Source organism: Dreissena polymorpha, chromosome 1 (assembly GCF_020536995.1).
Source record: "Dreissena polymorpha isolate Duluth1 chromosome 1, UMN_Dpol_1.0, whole genome shotgun sequence".
Lineage (NCBI taxonomy): Eukaryota > Metazoa > Mollusca > Bivalvia > Myida > Dreissenidae > Dreissena > Dreissena polymorpha.
The window spans coordinates 90498175-90518121 of NC_068355.1; the positions used below are offsets into that span (position 1 = coordinate 90498175).

Sequence of the window (19947 nt, forward strand, 5' to 3'; positions counted from 1 at the left end):
AGTTTAGGCAGAAAGTGTTATCCCTGATTAGTCTGTGCAGTCCACATGCATTAAGCGCCGTTTTGCCAGAGCAAGGCTTACATAGAAATATTCTGCTGTTTCCTCAGATACCATGCAAGCATTTGATGTGTGCCAGCTGTGGCAAGAAACTGCTCAATTTAACAGGTATGTGTCTCTTTTCGAACTTTGGTTAATGGGGCATGTGCATATTCAGGAAATTTTATTATGTTTTGTAAGTGCTGATTTTGGGAATATTCAATTTATCTTAACTGTAATTATTTTGTTTCTTTGCATTGCATTTTATTATTTTACACAACAAAAATTATTGTTTCTTTCAGACTATGAGAGAAGAAAACGTCACCCTGGGTTTGTTGAAGGTGTGTTCAAGAAGAACACAGAACTGCTATACTTTTGTGATCCAAAACTAGACATGGCCCAGCTTGCCCCAGTCACAGCTCAGTCGCATGTTAAAGGTGAGTAGTGGAGCAAGTATGTTGTTGGTTAGGGAGAATATGGAGCCTGCTTCTGAGTCATATTACAAGACTGTTCAAGGAATGAGGATATATCTGGATGATAACTATGAGTCCCCATTGGGGGATCAAGTCAATAAAACAAAGGCACTATAGGCCATTATATTGTTGTTTCCAACATTATTTCATGCAACTTGCATTATTAATCCTTTTCTTTAATTTTAGAATCAAAGTCTAGAAATGAGTTCATATATATGAGATAAATTCAAATATTGAATAATTGTTAAGTTTATTTGGATGACTATGTCAAATAAGGTTTGTAATAAAGCGTTTCTTACACCAAAATGAACCGATTTTCAGAACGTCACTATTAACCCTAGTTGTTCGTGCGAACAAATAACATGAATTATAGTCAGTTACATAATAATTTCATCGTGGTCTTTGTTTGTCACAGGTGTGAGGTTGAACAGCATGTACGACAGTGTGTCTGGTTGTTGTACAGAGTTCTTGCGCTGTGTTCACTGTGAGGACAATCCGTTACTGGGTGTCAGAGTTCTACTTACAGACTCCAGTTCCACATACAAGACAGGGCAGGTAGGTTGTGGTACAAAGTTCCTGCACTCTGTTCACTGTGAGGGCACTCGGTTACTGGGTGTTAATAGTAATGTTAGCAATCTCCAGTTCCACATACAAACTGGGAAGGTAGGTTGCTGTACAGAGTTCCTGCGCTGTGTTTACTGTGAGCACTATAACATTTTATTACGCCCCCTTCGAAGAAGAGGGGTATATTGTTTTGCACATGTAGGTCGGTCGGTCATTTCATCCATCGGTCCGTCCACCAGATGGTTTCCGGATGATAACTCAAAAACGCTTTGGCCTAAGATCATGAAACTTCATAGGTACATTGATCATGACTGGCAGATGACCCCTATTGATTTTCAGGTCACTAGGCCAGAGGTCAAGGTCACAGTGACTCGAAACAGTAAAATGATTTCCGGATGATAACTCAAGAATGCTTATGCCTAGGATCATAAAACTTCATAGGAACATTGATCATGACTGGCAGATGACCCCTATTGATTTTCAGGTCACTAGGTCAAAGGTCAAGGTCACAGTGACATAAAACGTATTCACACAATGGCTGCCACTACAACTGACAGCCCATATGGGGGGAATGCATGTTTTACAAACAGCCCTTGTTAAGAAACAAATTGAATCCAAATTTACACCATATCTGCTGGCTAAAGCTATAGTTGTATTTACAAAAAATTAAAGCCACATTTACACCTGTTGTTCTCATAAAACTATAGTTTTATTGAGGAACAAATTGAAGCCAAAGTTTCATTCTTTTTTATTGAAAATGTATAGGTAGATGTTTATTTGGTGAATGAGAATGCATGGCTACATTAATTTCATTTTCTGAATTAATTAATACTACAGCATAACTTGTTATTCAATACAAAATAGTTGTTTGTATTGCAGACTTGGCTTGTATCTTCTGCGGTGAAGATGCAGTGAGAGCGAATCCAGTTCAAGGTGGAAAGGAAGTTTCAGAGTCATTGATACACAACTTAACAATGTTCTCTTAATGTTCAGTTTCATAAACAAATATGACTGATTGCTTATCTATAATATTTATATCTATGTATTTATAGCCATGTGGTTTGGCCAATTAAAGTGTTCTTTGAATCTAGAGATCAGTATAAGGGCTCAGCTGTGAAGGAAACAGTGGTGATAAGTTCTCCCTCTAATTACATGAAGAAGTAACTTATAGTCCTTTTGAGATTTACTTTCAGCAAGAAATGGAACTGATAATATTAAATGAACTCTGTTCAATACAGTAATAACACAACAAACACACCTGTGTTTGTTTATAGTTATTAATGTTTTTCCTCAAACTGCCAATTTCGAGTTGTTTCTGATTAATGATGAAGTGTGTGGTGTAATTAGGTATAAAACAAGTGAAGAGTGTATTTAAGGCTGAACAGACACCACTTCTCTTTTTAGTTGCCTCGCTTCTCCCTTATTTCAGCTGAGTGAGAAGTCACTTTTCTCTCAAATTTGAACGTATGCTGAGCCCCGAGTCTGTTCCATGATGTCTTGCAATTTAGATTTACTCTGGATTCCTTGGTGAAGACTTCATACTGAACGTTGATAAATGAATATGCAGTACTGGTGTTATGATCTCGCTTTATTTAATATTAGATAAGGATTTTAAACTTTAAATTTCATTTTAGTTCTTTGGAGATGAATGTAAAATCTTCAGAATAACTCTGTAGAAAAGTGTGATAATGTTTGTTGTTACATTTCGTGTCATACAACTAGTTCCCAGTTATTGTTTAACTGGTCAGATTATAGCATGTATTTAATGTTTAAGCGCGCTTTCATTTTTAATGATTGAAGATTTTTATCAATTCTGTAGAATTTAAAGAACATTGTGTATATATTGATATTGACCCTGATTCACTTTGTCTGATTCCTGTTTTTGCAATACTGCAATTGTTCATACCTTTAATGTATCTTTTATAATTGCCATATAAAATTTGATGGAGAAAAACTAAATTGTTCAAGCAATTGAATTTGAATTGTTAATATGTAATAACTAATGCAGTGTACAAGTGCAAGATACACTTTTCACATCAGTTATACTTATCCTTGAGTTAAGTGCCCCTGAACTACATGTATGCCCTTAGCATGGCTATGACAGCCATGCCTGATGCAAAGTGGTGGTGGAGAAAATTGTTGATAATTCACTGCAAGCAACACAATATATTCAATGCATAATGACAATAATTAAATAATTTTTAATCATATTGTGATAAGTGAATCTTTTCATAGGATTAAAAGAAGTTATGCCTACTTGTTGCCGAATAAGTTTTGTTGATTTGTTCATTATTTGTTTGCAAAATTCATATTTTTGAATATTCTATATTCACTAGCATTTGTCTCTTTATATACATATATTAAATATATAGAACTGCTTTTTGTCAATGTTTTTTTTATTAAAAAATGGGTGGCATAGGCCCACCCTTTGACAAAGGTGGCAGATGAAATGTTAAACTAACTGCACACATGTAAAATAATATCAGATAGATGCAATGGGTGTAATGCTTAGTCTGTCTACCTAAAAAATCAAGGAACACTTCGCAATCAGAGGTCAAATTTGATCATGAAAAAGCTTTAATATTCTTGTCTAATTGCCCCATATCAATGAATTTAAAAACAAGAGATGTGTTTATCAGAAACACAATGCCTCCTATTGTGCTGCTTTGAAATAAAATTTCAATATATCATTTGGCTGGTTTAGAAATTATCTCCCTTTTAAAGCTTAATACTTCCCTTGGATCGTATTTCTTGACTTTTGACCTCGAAGGATGACCTTGACCTTTCACCACTCAAAATGTGCAGCTTCATACACATGCATGTCAAATATCAAGTTTCTATCTTCAATATTGCAAAAGTTATAGCAAAACTTTAACCAAGGTTAAAGTTTTGGGACAGAATGAAAGACAGACAGACAGGCCAAAAACAATATGCCCCTCAGGGGTGGCGAAATCAAATGTCCGAGTTGCCCGAGTCGTACATTTACTTGTCTGGGCAACTGATTTTTTTCAACTAGGTTGTCCGTGGACAACCAGTCGGGTCGAGGAATACAAAATAATACATTACTAGTATATTAAAGCCGTAATTAAGTTTTACAAAACCGGATGTTTATATTACATTGTCTGTTCTATTTGCGTAGCAATCAAGCTAAAATACGGGCACTCTTCTGCGCAGTGATCTCCCTTATTCTAGAAGAAACCAGGGCATGTCGCATTTCCAGCATTCGGCCCGACTGTTAGACAGTGTACAGACTGGTTTCTTTATTTTTACAATCAGACTGAAATAAAAGTATCGAACTAAGATAATCAAAACACGGTCAACCTTGTTATTTCAGACGACTTCAACGGTTAAGATGGAGCGTTTTTAAAAAAAATCTTCAACAACGGAGCAGAAACCCGAAGCTTTGGACTAGTTTAATTTGTTAAGATTACGATGAACTTATGTGTAACACATGTTTTAATAACACTAGCTTTGCAAGATTGAAAGTTTGAGAAAGTCTTTATATTGTTAATAATATAGTGCTATAATGAATGTACCATGGAAATACAACTATAAATAAAACAAGCAAATTATACTAAAATTGATTTATTTCACATTATTTTACATCAATCAATAAATGTGTTTATAATTTATATAAATATTAACGGACAAGAGTAGTTCAGCAACGGACAAGTTAAATTTCCTAAATGGTTGTCCGTCGAGAAGTATAGTTTTTTGAGATTTCGCCACCCCTGCCCCTGATCATTCGATTTGGGGGCATAAAAACTGGGCACATATGCAAACCATAGTACGAATATGTAATGCATGTAACAACTGTTTCCCTACCTTTAACAGACAAGGTCATTTTTAGAGGTCAGATCTCAAATTTGACCCTAAAATCGCTTTAATGTTACTGTATAAACTAAAACTTATATAGATTGATGTATTTTATAATAACATGGCAAAAATGCAAACAATCTTAAGTCAACATGTCTTGTAAAACATCTACCTTTCAAGTAAAGGTAACACCTAGAGTTTCAAGGCTGAATATTGTCATAAACAGCTTGTTTTTATACAACAAAGAAACCAAAAATCCCAAGCCTATAAATGAAACAAATGATTCATGGAAAATAATGTTTAATACATATTTATAAATCAATAACATTGCAGAAAATATTGCACATACTCAGAAAAAGTGACATGTACAAGATATTTTGTGTTCAATAGTCCAGGACAATAGAACAAATTCATGAAATTATACTGAAGCATCCACATTGCATATAGGTACTCATGTGTACGACTAAAGATGTCCCCACAGACTTAAACATTAAAATATGATTAAAACTGGTACGCAAATGCAACAAAAGGGTTTCCAGTGAATATGAACATATAATAGAAATTTGATAGCATAGTTAAGCCGCAATTAAGTGGCACTTTGTTTAAAACTGGATATGTTTGATATTCAAGAGGGTCATGATGGCTCATGATCGCTCAACTGCCTGTGATAACCCACTGTTGAAACGTAACCAGGTGGCTTAGCTTGTGGACACACTGACAAGATTAAAATTTGGCCTAGGTTTTGTGGAAATGATCATTATGACCAAAATAAACATTTAGAAGAAGTTATGCTTGATCTAGACCGGATCATAAAGGTGGCAGTGATTACAAGGTTTTTCTTGACTAAACCTGGTAATCTAGTGTTAGTGCGCACATGGCCCAGATTAGAACATGGCCTAGATATTTTTAAGATTAACAGTAGGAGCAAGTTTCAACAAGTTTGAATTAAAAATGTGGCCCAAAGTAATGAGCTACAAGTTGACCTCACACGAGGCACAAGACAAACAGGAACATAGAATTTAACAATATCTTGCCATGATTACTTTATACTCGTGTAAGCTAAACACTATCAGTGTAAGCTAAACACTATCACATGTAAGAATGCTCATCACTTGACCAGGATTTCAACCGCAGATATTTTACGGTTTGCCTTTGGATTTTAACTTATTCATACATATCACATGTCCAATTAATGTGTCAAAGCTATAGCCACAGCATGAACTCGTGCCTAGAAGGAATGTATTTTAGTTGATCCAGTACTGGCCAGGTTACAAGAATGGGTTGAGTGTGGTTGGCTCCTGTGTGCAGGTGAGTTTGTGGAGCAGGGAGCCGCCATTGATGATCTTTGTGGTGGCAATCACATAGTCTGTACCACCTGGAATAGAGCACAGTAGGGGAAATAAAACAAATTACAGTAAGGTTGATTAATTTAAGTATTTAATCGATATTCTATGGTCACTGTACCACCATATATAACATAGACATGTGAAAGGATGTGTCTATATATTCTTATACGACAATGGCATGATATTTCACTACATTGGTATTCAATCGTGTATTTCTTGTATCTGCATTTTGAACATAGCAAGTGATTTTGTTTATAAGATTATTTTCTGAACTACCTGAAAACAGAATATGAAGAAAAGGGATTGACATTTCTTTGTCTTAAAATGATAGATCAACCTTAAATTGTGTTACAGCTTTGTAAAAATGCACATAACTGTTACACATTATCTTTACAGTGTAAATTATTCAAATAAATGCTGGGATACTGCATACATGTTATTGTCATATTATCCTTTAATAAATAACTTTGCATAGAACACCAGGACAATCATCTTGTTATTATGGAAACCATTCGAGATTTTGAAAAATAGATTAACTGTACTAATGGGAATTCACAAAAGAATCTTGTAATTTTTCACAGATATTATAAAAAGTACATTATTGAAAGTTTATTGTCAAATAAAAGCAGCATCAACCAATCAAATCCTCAACAGATTCTCTTTTTCAAAGCCGATACAGCAATACTGATAAGTGATTCTTTAAATAAAATCAAACACGATAAGTCAGATCTAGTGTAGAATAAGGACTTAAGGGGCCTTTTCACAGATTATGGCATGTTTTAAAGTTTGTCATTAAATTCTTTAAATTGATAAATGTAAATAATGGATATAAAAAGCTCAAGTAAAAAATCAAGAATAAAAAAATAAAAAAAAGTAACCCTCACCAGGACTCGAACCACTGACCCCTGAAGTCCTGGAGTAAAAAGTCTACTACTAAGACCAGTCGACCATCTTTCCGGACACAATCTTACGTTTATTTTATACTTTATATAAGCAATCCTCGTAGTTTCCAAAAATATAACAACAATAACAGAACTCTCCAAATTATTAATTCGTTTTGCGTTGCAACGCTTTATAATTTTCGGGTTTTTAACTCGTCAAAAGATGCATATAATGGCTATTTTAGAGCATGGTAAAATAATGTTCAGTATTACTGTTTCCTCACAAACATCATAACTAAAACGAAAAAGTGCGAATCTGAAACAACTTTTTTCAATTTTGTCAATTTACCAAAGCGTGAAAAGCCCCCTTTAAATCGCAAAAGCACTTACTGAACTAAAAGAAATCTCAGAATTTTGCTACAGACATAAATTCAATAAACAACATAAAAAGGGCAATTACTCTGAACATAGGTGAGACAGAGTATGTTTCTTTTGCACTGTATTTTACATCGTTGAGAGCTATCTACCTATGTCATTTAAAGTGGATGGCTGTCAGTGTTAAAAATAACAAAAATTATGAACAATTTATACAGGGCAGTAAGAATGATAACAGATTTTGTGAGCTGCACATTACCGATATCTACCCACCTATGAACATTTGTGTAGAAAGCTTTAATTGTCTAAGGTTATGCTCCAGAATAGTGAACACATGCGGCCTGTGGCCATCAAAGAACTACCTTTATGTTCTCACTGACTATATTCAGGTGACACAAAAAGTAGATGTCTTTTGAGGTTCTCACAAAACAGATCTATATGAAACTGTGTCATAAAGTATGAATTTTCTAGTATTTTCTTATTATTCTGGAATTTATCATAAATTAAGGTTAAGGAAACGTAAACTTCTGGAGTATATTTGAAACAAAGGAAAAGTATAAAAGACGGGCTATCTAGCTTACTTATTAAAACAAGATGCATTAAATAAATGTATTTGCATCCAGTATAAGCCTTGTCAGAAATATAGTCAGTTTATAGCTGACTAGTTGTTACCCATTCCAGGCAAATAATTTGCATGTACATGGGGTTTGTCTGCATGATGGGGGTCTGAAATGTGCCACATGGGAGATATGTATATGAAAACAGTGATCAGGGGTGAAGATAGTTCTGTAGTCCCTTTGGGGAAATTTAAAAGGAAGGCTTAGCTTTATAGCTTTGTAAACTGGTTTAATTGTAGTCTGTTTCACTTTAAAAACAAATATGAAATGCATTTTGAAAATTCTGGATTGTGCGTTATGTGTTGTCCCAAGTTTACCTATGCAGTCCTTACAAGCTAATCAGAAACAAAATAGGTCCCCTAAACTTAACCCATTTATGCCCAGTGGACTCTTCTCATCCTTCTAAATTGGATCAATTTATTTCCAAAATTAGGGATGTCTGGTATATTTATTTCTATATTTAGAATATTACTTACTGAAATTCCTTTAAGCAAACAGCGCAGACCCAGATGAGACGCCGCATCATGCGGCGTCTCATCTGGGTCTACGCTGTTTGCAATGTCCTTTTTTCAGGACGCTAGGCATGAATGGGGTAATATTTTCTAAAAACAAATTCCTTTAAGCCAAAAATACAATAAAGGCAGCTGTCATCCCAGGTAAGAATGTACAGACAGCACAGGCTTATCTAGGACAACACTATCACAGTGCAGGATCACGTTACTTTATGGGGTTCCCAATTACATATGTAAATGTTAATGGATGTTTCAAATAACTTTTAAAAACATATATTATCAAGACAGATTTTTATGCTGCTTATGGCAATGTGACATACATCAGAATTACTTTAATATGTAATACCCGGTAAGCCTGTGTTCTTGTTATAATTCCTTGATTTTTTTTTTCGTGTGTACTGCATGGTTATGCAGTGAAATTGTGTCACCAATTTCAAACATATTCAAGGATTTATTCTTCTATTATGTCTTTTATGCAATAAAGATTTTTGCAAAAGTATTTCAATAACTTGAGATATTTGAAAAAAAAGAGTTCTTATCAGTGTGTTTACATTATGCCCAGCCCTTGTGTAAACCCCTGAAAACCCTGTTGATTCTGCACCCTGACTATGCACATTCATCAAGCCGGGTTTTCCCAGGGCGGAGGTCATTTACAATGTAGATGCACACATACAAGAGATGAATAGCAAGGATAAGGATGCTGGGAGTTATGAAAGGTCCTCACTGAAGGCTGGTCAACTGAGCAATGACCGGGCCATCGCTTAACTTTCCCGTCTTACAATCAGCAAACAAGTCGTGGATCAGACCACTTCCGGTTATTATCTTCGTGGCCACCACGATATATTCAGTACTCCCTGTAGAGAACACCATGATGTCAATCACTGTTTCATAGCCATATTTAAGGAACTAAGAGCTGCTTGTAAGCCAGTCATGTTCCCCTCTAGGATACAAGCCATATGGATATGTTTGTACACCAATCATTTCCCCCTCAAGAAAACAAGTCATTTTCGACATGTTTATAAACCGGTCATGTCCCCCTCCACTTAAGTGTAAAAGATAAGGTCAACACAAATTATTTAAGCATGAGAAAATCTGACCAATTACAGTGCTTGTCATTGGCCAGATGCCTTTCCTCCAAGAATATTAGGTAATAGTTCCCATACCAATTTGATGCCTCAAGTCAGTGGGTAATTTTGATGCGTCTGTTAATCGCATTGATGTCATTGATGTATGATTGCTTTCCAGAGCAAGTAAATAGTAAGTAATAACAACTTAAAGGGACACTTTGAGAACTTTTCTTTTTTCCTCAATCTGGTTGACTGTCCGTTTAAGTGTTGATGACAATATGTTTTGAAAGATAAACAACTGTTATAAGGAAACTAAATAAAGCTTGCAAATTTTGCACTTCAGCATTCATGCACAGATGAAACGATCATAATCAAATAACTAGGCTTTACAGACAACATGCAATTGATAACACTTTAAAGGAAACAAAGTGCATAACACAAACAATAAAATGAGCTTTGACATGGTAAAACTTTGCTTAATGCATGTGCATAAATTGCTGTCCCAGATGAGCCTGTGCAGTTTGCACAGGCTTATTAGTGATGACACTTTCAGCTTTTATGGAATTTGCATCAACAGAAAGTATTTTCTTAACAAAAATGCAGATTTTGCTGAAAGTGTCATACCTGATTAGCCTGTGCAGACTGCGCATTCTTATCTGTGACATCACTTCACTCGCATGCATTCTGCCCAGTTGTCTAAGAACCATGCTCAAATAATAGTAATGTTTACACCTGAAAGTACTTTTCAAGTGACAAAAAGTATATTATGAGTACACCATGAAATGTGAAAATGTAAAACATATAGAATAAGATCTACAAAGTAAAGAATAACCGAGACAAAACTTAAAAGGTCAAAGAAAAATCAATTGCACACAATATAAATGAAATTGTAGAGACTTTATGCAGAAGTACAGTGGCTATATCTACTCTAACCCATACTATAACCCTGTAATACCTCGGAAAATCTAATACAATTACACATCTTCTTATTAGATTCAATGATTTAAGGCTTCATTTCCAACTGTTAGATGACGAGCAGCAAATAGCATCAAACATGAACATCTTATGTCTGAGACTTTGGACTTCAAATAAAGAATTTTCATGAAGAGTTCTGTTTAAAGAACATTTTGTACTTGAAACTAGCTATGCACCTTTGTTTTCACCCTCTCTCTTAACAGCAATCTTTAATCAGAAAATGTTAAGATACATAACTTACAAAGGCCTAATGTTATCAACATTGATATTATCAATAAAACATAATGTACAGAAATAACTTTCCCGGTTGCTAACTTTGAAATAAATGTTTCCAATTTTTGCAAATGCACAAAACAAATCAATTTATTAACGATGCAGGGCTTGACATTAATGGAGCCGGACTTTCCAGGAAAACCAAAAATTAATCCATAACAAAGAAAAAAGAATCTGCTAGTCAAAAAGGATAAGAGAAAAAGTTAAGGTACATGTATTCTTTTTCTCTATTGTACTAGCAAAAAGTTGGTAAAAAAAAAACAGTAATTTTTCAGGAATTTCCTCCCAAACCTTAATAATGACCATAAAGCCATAAAGTGTGAGGTATTGTGATACCTACTGTGATATTCATAATCGTGAGTTTAATTTAAACATTCATCATTAAAATGATTTTAACAAAGAAGCTAAACTGTCGCCATGCAAAAAAACATAAACCTCGTTCTGGGACAAAGGGTCTTAATGCATGTGTTGAAGTGTCGTTGAAGATGAGCATCTGCAGTCTGCTCAGTCTAATCACGGATGACAATTTATGTACATGCATTAAGCCTGTATTTCCCACAAGATAAAATCATGTTCTGGACTCTTATTCCCAGTCTATTCACAAGTCTTAGAACAGTTTAGTGGGCAGGGCCCGTGTATAATGTGCGTGTACAGACCATCGTCTTGCTGGGCCAGGAATCGAAGTGCAGCAATCTCCGCATATGTGACTCCGCCAAGGAAGAACACTAGCGTCACTTTCTGGTCCGCCATACTTGACTGGGAGGAGGTAATGGAGGTGCCTGTAGTACAGATAACATGGATACTGAGTAACATAGGCTTCCCAACATCGGCATGTGAACTCATATATTATAAATTATGCTGGTCAAGAGTTCCTAATTTGTATTGGGTTTTATTTGCACATATGTACAAAGAGTTTAATGATGCAATAACAGAAGTTTTATTTGACAAGAAGCAACTGGTTTACAGCACTTTGGAAGTAATGAAACTTTATTTCAAAGGTTTTAGGTTTATAGTCAACTCACTTTGCCATCTGATTTGCTATGTAGGATTATTATAACCCAATACAAAAAATATCTGAACAGATTTATTTCAGATTTTAATAAGTAATATTTTATTACTTTTTTTTAAAGATTGAAAAGGTTCAGAAAGGTTAAACTCTAAATACAAAAGCAACCCTTTGAGAAGACTGCACAGGCTTATCTGGGACGACACATTACACACATGTATTAAGACGAGTTTTCCATAAATTAGGCTGATCTGTAACTTACGTCGTTTCCTCAGAGCAACTGGTATCTGCTGCACTTCATCAAAGTTGGGTCCAGGCAGGATGTTGAGGACCTCTGTGATGCTTCGCCAGCCGGGCCGCGCCAGGTACTGGATCAGGCGAACACTTAGTGGTGCGTAGCCGCTGTACACGTATGAAATGTCGTTGGGACTCTACAACAATGAAAACAATCAAAACCAGTTCTTGCGTTATTAAACACATCATGAATTTTTCCGAAAAACATGGTCTTAGGAGAACATACAAAATTGAAAAGAGCGTCTGCTGTCATATTTTTCAAGTTAAAAATTGTGAAACACTTATGGTTACTTATGGCTTACTGAAACTGTACAGAGTTACATAAGCAAAATACACTGCTGCCTCATTTAATTTTCTTATTGTACATAAAATCCTTTTTCAAGTACTGTAATGTTGGTCATTTGTGGTGTATGTGTTAATGAAGATGTTTTTCTCATCTATTTCCCAATTAAAACAAAAAGAGTAAGTTAAAACAAATTATAAATATGACAGGACTTTTTCTAGCAACTGGGCATAAAGTTAGTGCCTTATTCTCACCATTTCATTGACGGTATCTACGGTGAGTTTGAGAGACTTCCTGACCACCTGGTAGTTGCGTGTTGTATGAGCCCTCAACATTCCCACCTTCTCCAGGTTGCCAAGAGTCACCAGGTGCTTGAACCCATACGTCTGAAACATGCCGACCAAGGGTATTACCTAGCATGTTTAATGCACTTCAATAAGCAAATCAGCCAAATAAGCAGCTTGAATACTTGAACTGTGTATTACCATCTATAACCAATGGATGTGTACAAGCTAAAAGCCCAGTTCAATACAAACTCATTTTATTTTTACCAGCATTTTATCATCAAAGCCTGTATAAAAGCACTTACAATTTTAAAACCTATAGCGTCTACCCACATAATCCAGTCATAAACCTATAGAGACTACCCACTTAAACCAGTAACCTATAGAGACTACCCATGTAATCCAGTTATAAACCTTTAGAGACTACCCACTTAAACCAGTCATTAACCTATAGAGACTTCCCATGTAATCCAGTCATAAACCTATAGAGACTACCCACTTAAACCAGTTATTAACCTATAGAGACTTCCCATGTAATCCAGTCATAAACCTATAGAGACTACCCACTTAAACCAGTCATTAACCTATAGAGACTACCCACTTAATCCAGTCATAAACCTATAGAGACTACCCAATTAAACCAGTCATAAACCTATAGAGACTACCCACTTAATCCAGTCATAAACCTATAGAGACTACCCACGTAATCCAGTCATAAACCTATGGCGTCTACCCACGTAATCAAATCATAAACCTATAGAGACTACCCACGTAATCCAGTCATAAACCTATAGCGTCTACCCACGTAATCCAGTCTTAAACCTATAGAGACTGTTGACTCAATCATGCACATTGAACCAGTCAGGTCAGGAGCTACCCTTTATGCTATTAAGTTAAGCAAAATTGTATGGTCTCACCAGCTGACAGGTTAACTCCTGACAATACTGCAAGAATGTGTAGGCTTGTCGGGAGTAATGCTGGCCAATTATGTCATAAAACACATATGTGCACAACAAGGCTCTTTTGTGCACATGTGATCAGATACCTGTACTATCTCCCTCTTGTAGAACTCAAGAACTTTGGGTTTCAGGCCGTTGTTACAGAAAGATTGAATACACAGCAGTCGAAGAATCTGAAACAAGGGACAAAATTGTCACAAATCCAGGTTTTCATTGTGAAAAAAAAATCTGATAAAGGGAGAAAACTCAAACTGAACTTTTGAAATGACCAAAAAAAATTAACCCCCTTTGTAAGTTTTTTTTTTTTTAAATCTATTTTTAGTCGTGGCGACCTTGACATTGGAGATATTGACGTGATTCTTTCGTGGGACCACACCGTCCCATGATGGTGAACAAATGTGCCAAATGATTTTAAAATCTCACAATGAATGACATAGTTATGGCCAGGACAAGCTCATTTATGGCCATTTTTGACCTTTGAACTCAAAGTGTGACCTTGACCTTGGAGATATCGACGTAATTATTTCGCGCGACACACCGTCCAATGATGGTGAACAAATGTGCCAAATGATTTTAAAATCTGACGATGAACGACATAGTTATGGCTCGGACAAGCTCATTTATGGCCATTTTTGACCTTTGAACTCAAAGTGTGACTTTGACCTTGGAGATATCGACGTAATTATTTCGCGCGACACACCGTCCAATGATGGTGAACAAATGTGCCAAATGATTTTAAAATCTGACAATGAACGACATAGTTATGGCCCGGACAAGCTTATTCCGCCAGCCCGCCAGCCAGCCAGCCAGCCCGCCAGCCCGCCCGCATTCGCCAATCTAATAACCAGTTTTTTCCTTCGGAAAACCTGGTTAAAAAACTATTCCAGTTGCAATACTTATTTCTTATACATGATCAATTTCAGAATTATGAAGTTTTCACATATAATGCCACAAATTTTCATAATCAAATGTTGGTTATCAAATATTGACAGAACTACAATAGGCTTTGTCATGGGTGATCTGGTCAATATCAAAATGGTATAATATAAACATTTATATACATGTAATATTAATCCACTGAATTCCAAGAAATTATAATTTGATTAAGCATATTACGAGTTTTTACCTTTTAAGCCATTTTAATAAAAACTTTAACAACCCCTTCTATGTATTACAACAGACCCCTGTGCTATGTACACTGGCCTTAAGGCCCCCTCAACCAAATCTTGATGCTACATATTACCTGAGCATAACATTAACCACTGAATCCTTGAAAAAGTACTAACATTAACAATTTGATCCTTGATTCAATAATCACATTGACAAACATTTCCATATTACGGTACTGACCTTGACCAGTGTTTCCTTGTTTCTGCATTGACCTTGACCACTGGTTATTTGTTTCAGTGCTGACCTTAACCTTTGGTTCTTTGTTTCAGTACAGACCTTGAACACTGGTTCTTTGTTTAAGTACTGACCTTGAACAGTGAACACTGGTTCTTTGTTTAAATACAGACCTTGAACACTGGTTCTTTGTTTCAGCAATGACCTTGACCTTTGGTACTTTGTTCTAGTGCTGACCTTGACCTTTGGTTCTTTGTTTAAGTGCTGATCTTGACCACTGGTTTTTTGTTTTAGAACTGACCTTGACCACTGGTTCTTTGTTTTAGAACTGACCTTGACCACTGGTTCTAAGTTTTAGTACTGACCTTGACCATTGGTTCTGTCTTTCAGTTCTGACCTTGACCACTGGTTCTTTGTTTCAGTTCTGACCTTGACCAGTGACTCTTTGTTTCTGTTCTCACCTTGACCACTGGTTCTTTGTTTTAGAACTGATCTTGACCACTGGTTCTTTGTTTCAGTACTGACCTTGCCTACTGGTTCTTTGTTTTAGAACTGACCTTGACCACTAATTCTTTGTTTCAGTACAGACCTTGACCAGTGGTTTTTTGTTTTAGAACTGACCTTGACCACTGGTTCTTTGTTTCAATACTGACCTTGACCAGTGGTTCATTGTTTCAGTACTGACATTGACCAGTGTTCATTGTTTCAGAACTGATCTTGACCACTGGTTCTTTGTTTTAGTACTGACCTTGACCACTGGTTGTTTGTTTCAGTATTTACCTTGACCACTGGTTCTGTGTTTCAGTACTGACCTTGACCACTGGTTCTTTGTTTTAGAACTGACCTTGACCACTGGTTCTTTGTTTCAGTACTGACCTTGACCACTGGTTCTTTGTTTCAGAACTGACCTCGACCAGTGGTTCTTGTTTCAGTACTGACCTTGACCAGTGGTTCTTTGTTTCAGTACTGACCTTGACCACTGGTTCTTTGTTTCAGTACTGACCTTGACCACTGGTTCTGTGTTTCAGTTCTGACCTTGACCAGTGGTTCTTTGTTTCAGTACTGACCTTGACCACTGGTTCTGTGTTTCAGTTCTGACCTTGACCAGTGGTTCTTTGTTTCTGTACTAACCTTGACCACTGGTTCTTTGTTTTAGAACTGACCTTGACCACTGATTCTTTGTTTCAGTACTGACCTTGACCACTGGTTCTTTGTTTCAGTTCTGACCTTAACCACTGGTTCTTTGTTTCAGTATTGACCTTGACCACTGGTTCTGTGTTTCAGTACTGACCTTGACCACTGATTCTTTGTTTCAGTACTGACCTTGACTACTGGTTCTTTGTTTTATAACTGACCTTGACCACTAGTTCTGTGTTTCAGTACAGACCTTGACCAGTGGTTCATTGTTTCAGAACTGACCTTCACCACTGGTTCTTTGTTTCAGTACTGACCTTGACCAGTGGTTCATTGTTTCAGTACTGACATTGACCAGTGGTTCATGGTTTCAGAACTGACCTTGACCACTGGTTCTTTGTTTAGTACTGACCTTGACCACTGGTTCTTGTTCAGTACTGACCTTGACCACTGGTTCTGTGTTTTAAAACTGACCTTGACCAGTCGTTCTTTGTTTCAGTACTGACCTTGACCACTGGTTCTTTGTTTCAGTTCTGACCTTGACCAGTGGTTCTTTGTTTCAGTACTGACCTTGACCACTTGTTCTGTGTTTCAGTACTGACCTTGACCAGTGGTTCTTTGTTTCTGTACTGACCTTGACCACTGGTTCTTTATTTTAGAACTGACCTTGACCACTGATTCTTTGTTTCAGTACTGACCTTGACTACTGGTTCTTTATTTTAGAACTGACCTTGACCACTGATTCTTTGTTTCAGTACTGACCTTGACCACTGGTTCTTTTGTTTTAGAACTGACCTTGACCACTGGTGCTTTGTTTCAGCACTGCCCATGACTACTGGTTTTTAGTTTCAGTAATGACCTTGACCAGTGGTTCCTTGTTTCTGCACTCACCTTGACCAGTGGTTTGTTGTTTCAGTTCTGACCTTTACCATTTGTTTGTTGTTTCAGCACTCACATTAACCAGTGCTTCTTAGTTTCAGTACTGACCTTGACGAAAGGTTCTTTGTTTCAGTACTGACCTTGACGAGTGGTTCCTTGCGCCCTATGCAGTCCTCTATGTAAGGGTTCACACTGTCCGTGTCCTCTCCCTTGTACAAGTCCTGCTGACAGTGAAGGCTCTCCATGAACTCCTCAGAGTCAGTGGCCTCCTTCACCAGCTCAGCAATAGATGTGTCTGAACAGAATAGTCATTGATTTGAGTTTTTAAGTTTTTTATCATCAATTTGGAGGCAAGTATTATTTTTATGAGCACTGTCAAGTATTATTTTTATGAGCACTAACTTTGTTAAAACATGAATAAAAGGCCCACATCACTTTGACAGCTATGTTCAAGGGCAAATAACTCAGGAATGTATGGATCAATGAAGGTGAAGTTTTTTGCACATGAACATGGCATTATCTTGGCCTTTTGTGAATTTCAATTTTATTGCTTCAACAAGAGTTGGGTTACATTGATCTGCAAACAATGTTTTAATTTGTGTAGCACTTATGTCACAGAAAATACTAATTAGAACAAGAAACATGGCAAGTCCATTAAACCAGGTATTGAACATTTAACATATTAATCTAATTTAATTACAATTTAGGTACAATCTAAATATGGGTCTGCTAGAAAGCTACCTTCCCACATTTCACCATAGTAACTCCATCCAAACTGCAGTAATTCAGCAGAATACTGTGGATTTTTGTACTGAAGCATACGCATGATCTTGACCTTAACCCTAATGGCTCCAAATGCAATATTAAGCTTGGTTGTAATGACAGCAACCTACACTGAAAATATCTGTGAAATACTTCCATCCAAACTTAAGTTATTGAGTGGAAACATTTTTTTTTACTACAAATGACCATGGCCTTACTCCCAAGTGCAATCATACATTTGTTCTGCAAGTAAGCTAGCGACACACACAATGTCTGTGTCACATACTAGTATCTCTCCAAACTTATTGAGCTGTAATTCTAGCTTGAGTAACAGTGACCTTGACTTGATTAGCCCAAATGCAATCTAAAGCATTATTCAACTTGACCTACAGGCTTGTGTAATACACCTTCAAACAATCAGCTTATGAGATACACCATCCTAAACACCACAGTGATGTGAGATTCCCTATTTGGCATATAAGAGCTCAGGAGCTGGGTGATGGTCTGCTCCGTCAGTGCTTGGTCCATTTACAAGCAGAATCATTTGAATCTTTAAACACAGATGAAGTTAAGAGACTAAGGTTTCTGCGATTGGTTAGCATACTTGTTAAAACTTGTTTCCTTAAGCACAATGAAATCAAATGGTTAGCAAACTTGTTAAAACTTGTTTTCTTAAGCACAAATTCTCAGAGCTCCAGATACGGATTTATTCTAAAGGGTATTTCACCCCCTGATATTATTGTCAATGCGTATTTTACTCCTTTGTTTCAGCCATAAAGGGTTAGGAATATTTAGGGGTATTTTCCATTTCCATAGAAAACAGAAAAAAGTAAAAGGCGTGTTTAATCTAGAGATAGTATTATTATTTGTTATTTATATTATTATATTTAAACAGAACATATTTAAAATGACGATATGAACAGACTTTCTTTAAAAATATTCCCGCATGTTGCTTAAAACGTCCCTTTTTGATTCACAAACATGATGGGCCGCCATTTGTATTACAAGCTTATTTTGATTGACTTACTCTTGAGGTCACATAAGCTCAAACCGGAACTCCTGTTTTTAGGGTTACATGCATTCAGTTTGATACTTAGCACTCATTGTTGAGTGCATGCTGCCTAGGATTTGTAAAATACATTGCAAATGGTTAGTTTTGGTATCAACTTGAAGGTATATTTGTAAGCAATAAGAAAATAAGCCATTTTTGTGCTCTACTTTTGTGTTGATGGTTCCCGGCTTTGAAAGTAGGTCATACTATTTGAGCCCAAAATGGTTGTCTGCACAGCTGTCAAAACCGGTTTGCCTATTCTAAGGTAAATATTTTGAGTTAGCACACAATAGAATTTAATGACATGCATTTTTTTTCAAAAGATTATGCATTTATCTTTCCAATGATGTATGATGATATAGTGGGTATGCGCTTGATCATGGTAAAAATTGATATCGAACTTCAACTATTTTATATGTAATATAGAAGGAAATTAATTGCGCATGCGTAACCTTTAAGCACATCCTATCAAGTTAGTCGTCTGCCAGAATTTTGACAATAGACCATCAAAAACTCTCTGTATTGCAAAACATAACTGCCAGATGTCATTTGACCCAAATTAGGACTGTTTGCAATTGGGCTGTTGCACTTGAGGTCATGCTGGAAAATTACACCGAAACCTGTTCCGGAGACATATTCTAAGACTACTTCAACACTCTGTATTGTTTTTCAGTGACATTTTGACATTAATTTGCATCAATCTAAATAATGAACTTAATGAATGTCTCTACTTCATCTGTATTTATTATTATTGTTTACTTTTTGAGCCTTTTACTGTTAAAAATGTCTGCCAAGTTTGAACTGACACTGCTATCTGCCTTCGCCTTCAACCCTGTCAGGCAGATCTACTCAGAATAACACTACTTTGCCTTATTTTTCCTGTTTGGATATCTTGCAGAGTTTAAGTAAAATCAAGTATTTAGCTGAAAACACAAAAATGATAATAATATTATGCTTTCTTTCCTGGAAGAATGTTGTTGTGATAGACCCTGTGTGAAAAACACCAGGGAATCTGT

At 36.2% G+C, this 19947-nt stretch overlaps 2 protein-coding genes and 1 long non-coding RNA gene across 10 annotated transcripts in view; 1 reads left to right on the forward strand and 2 right to left on the reverse strand.

Moving 5' to 3' along the window:
• Positions 1–3450, forward strand: part of LOC127840121 (Fanconi anemia group J protein homolog) — an 85642-nt gene extending 82192 nt beyond the window's left edge. For 5 of the 6 annotated variants that reach the window (XM_052368605.1, XM_052368590.1, XM_052368622.1 and 2 more), the window contains 4 exons: positions 108–165; positions 339–473; positions 925–1064; positions 1953–3450. In XM_052368605.1, coding sequence (XP_052224565.1) covers positions 108–165; positions 339–473; positions 925–1064; positions 1953–1988 — 369 coding nt within the window. In that variant the 3' untranslated portion in view covers positions 1989–3450. The remainder of the gene's footprint in view (positions 1–107; positions 166–338; positions 474–924; positions 1065–1952) is intronic. The other variant, XM_052368614.1, reaches the window with a different exon arrangement.
• A 1192-nt stretch (positions 3451–4642) lies between these two features.
• Positions 4643–19947, reverse strand: part of LOC127840151 (vacuolar protein sorting-associated protein 33A-like) — a 33578-nt gene continuing 18273 nt past the window's right edge. The window contains exons 9-15 of one of the 2 annotated variants that reach the window (XM_052368636.1): positions 17259–17413; positions 13848–13934; positions 12773–12904; positions 12204–12372; positions 11592–11714; positions 9345–9474; positions 4643–6264 (exon numbers count right to left, since the gene is read on the reverse strand). In XM_052368636.1, coding sequence (XP_052224596.1) covers positions 6093–6264; positions 9345–9474; positions 11592–11714; positions 12204–12372; positions 12773–12904; positions 13848–13934; positions 17259–17413 — 968 coding nt within the window. In that variant the 3' untranslated portion in view covers positions 4643–6092. The remainder of the gene's footprint in view (positions 6265–9344; positions 9475–11591; positions 11715–12203; positions 12373–12772; positions 12905–13847; positions 13935–17258; positions 17414–19947) is intronic. The other variant, XM_052368645.1, reaches the window with a different exon arrangement.
• LOC127840169 (uncharacterized) lies at positions 13946–17250 on the reverse strand. 2 transcript variants are annotated; one of them, XR_008030447.1, is made up of 3 exons: positions 16714–17250; positions 16141–16620; positions 13946–16108 (listed from the first exon to the last, which is right to left on the reverse strand). It is a non-coding gene; the product is annotated as an uncharacterized LOC127840169 (long non-coding RNA). The 2 variants fall into 2 exon arrangements; XR_008030449.1 differs by having other exon boundaries at positions 13946–15853; positions 16077–16620.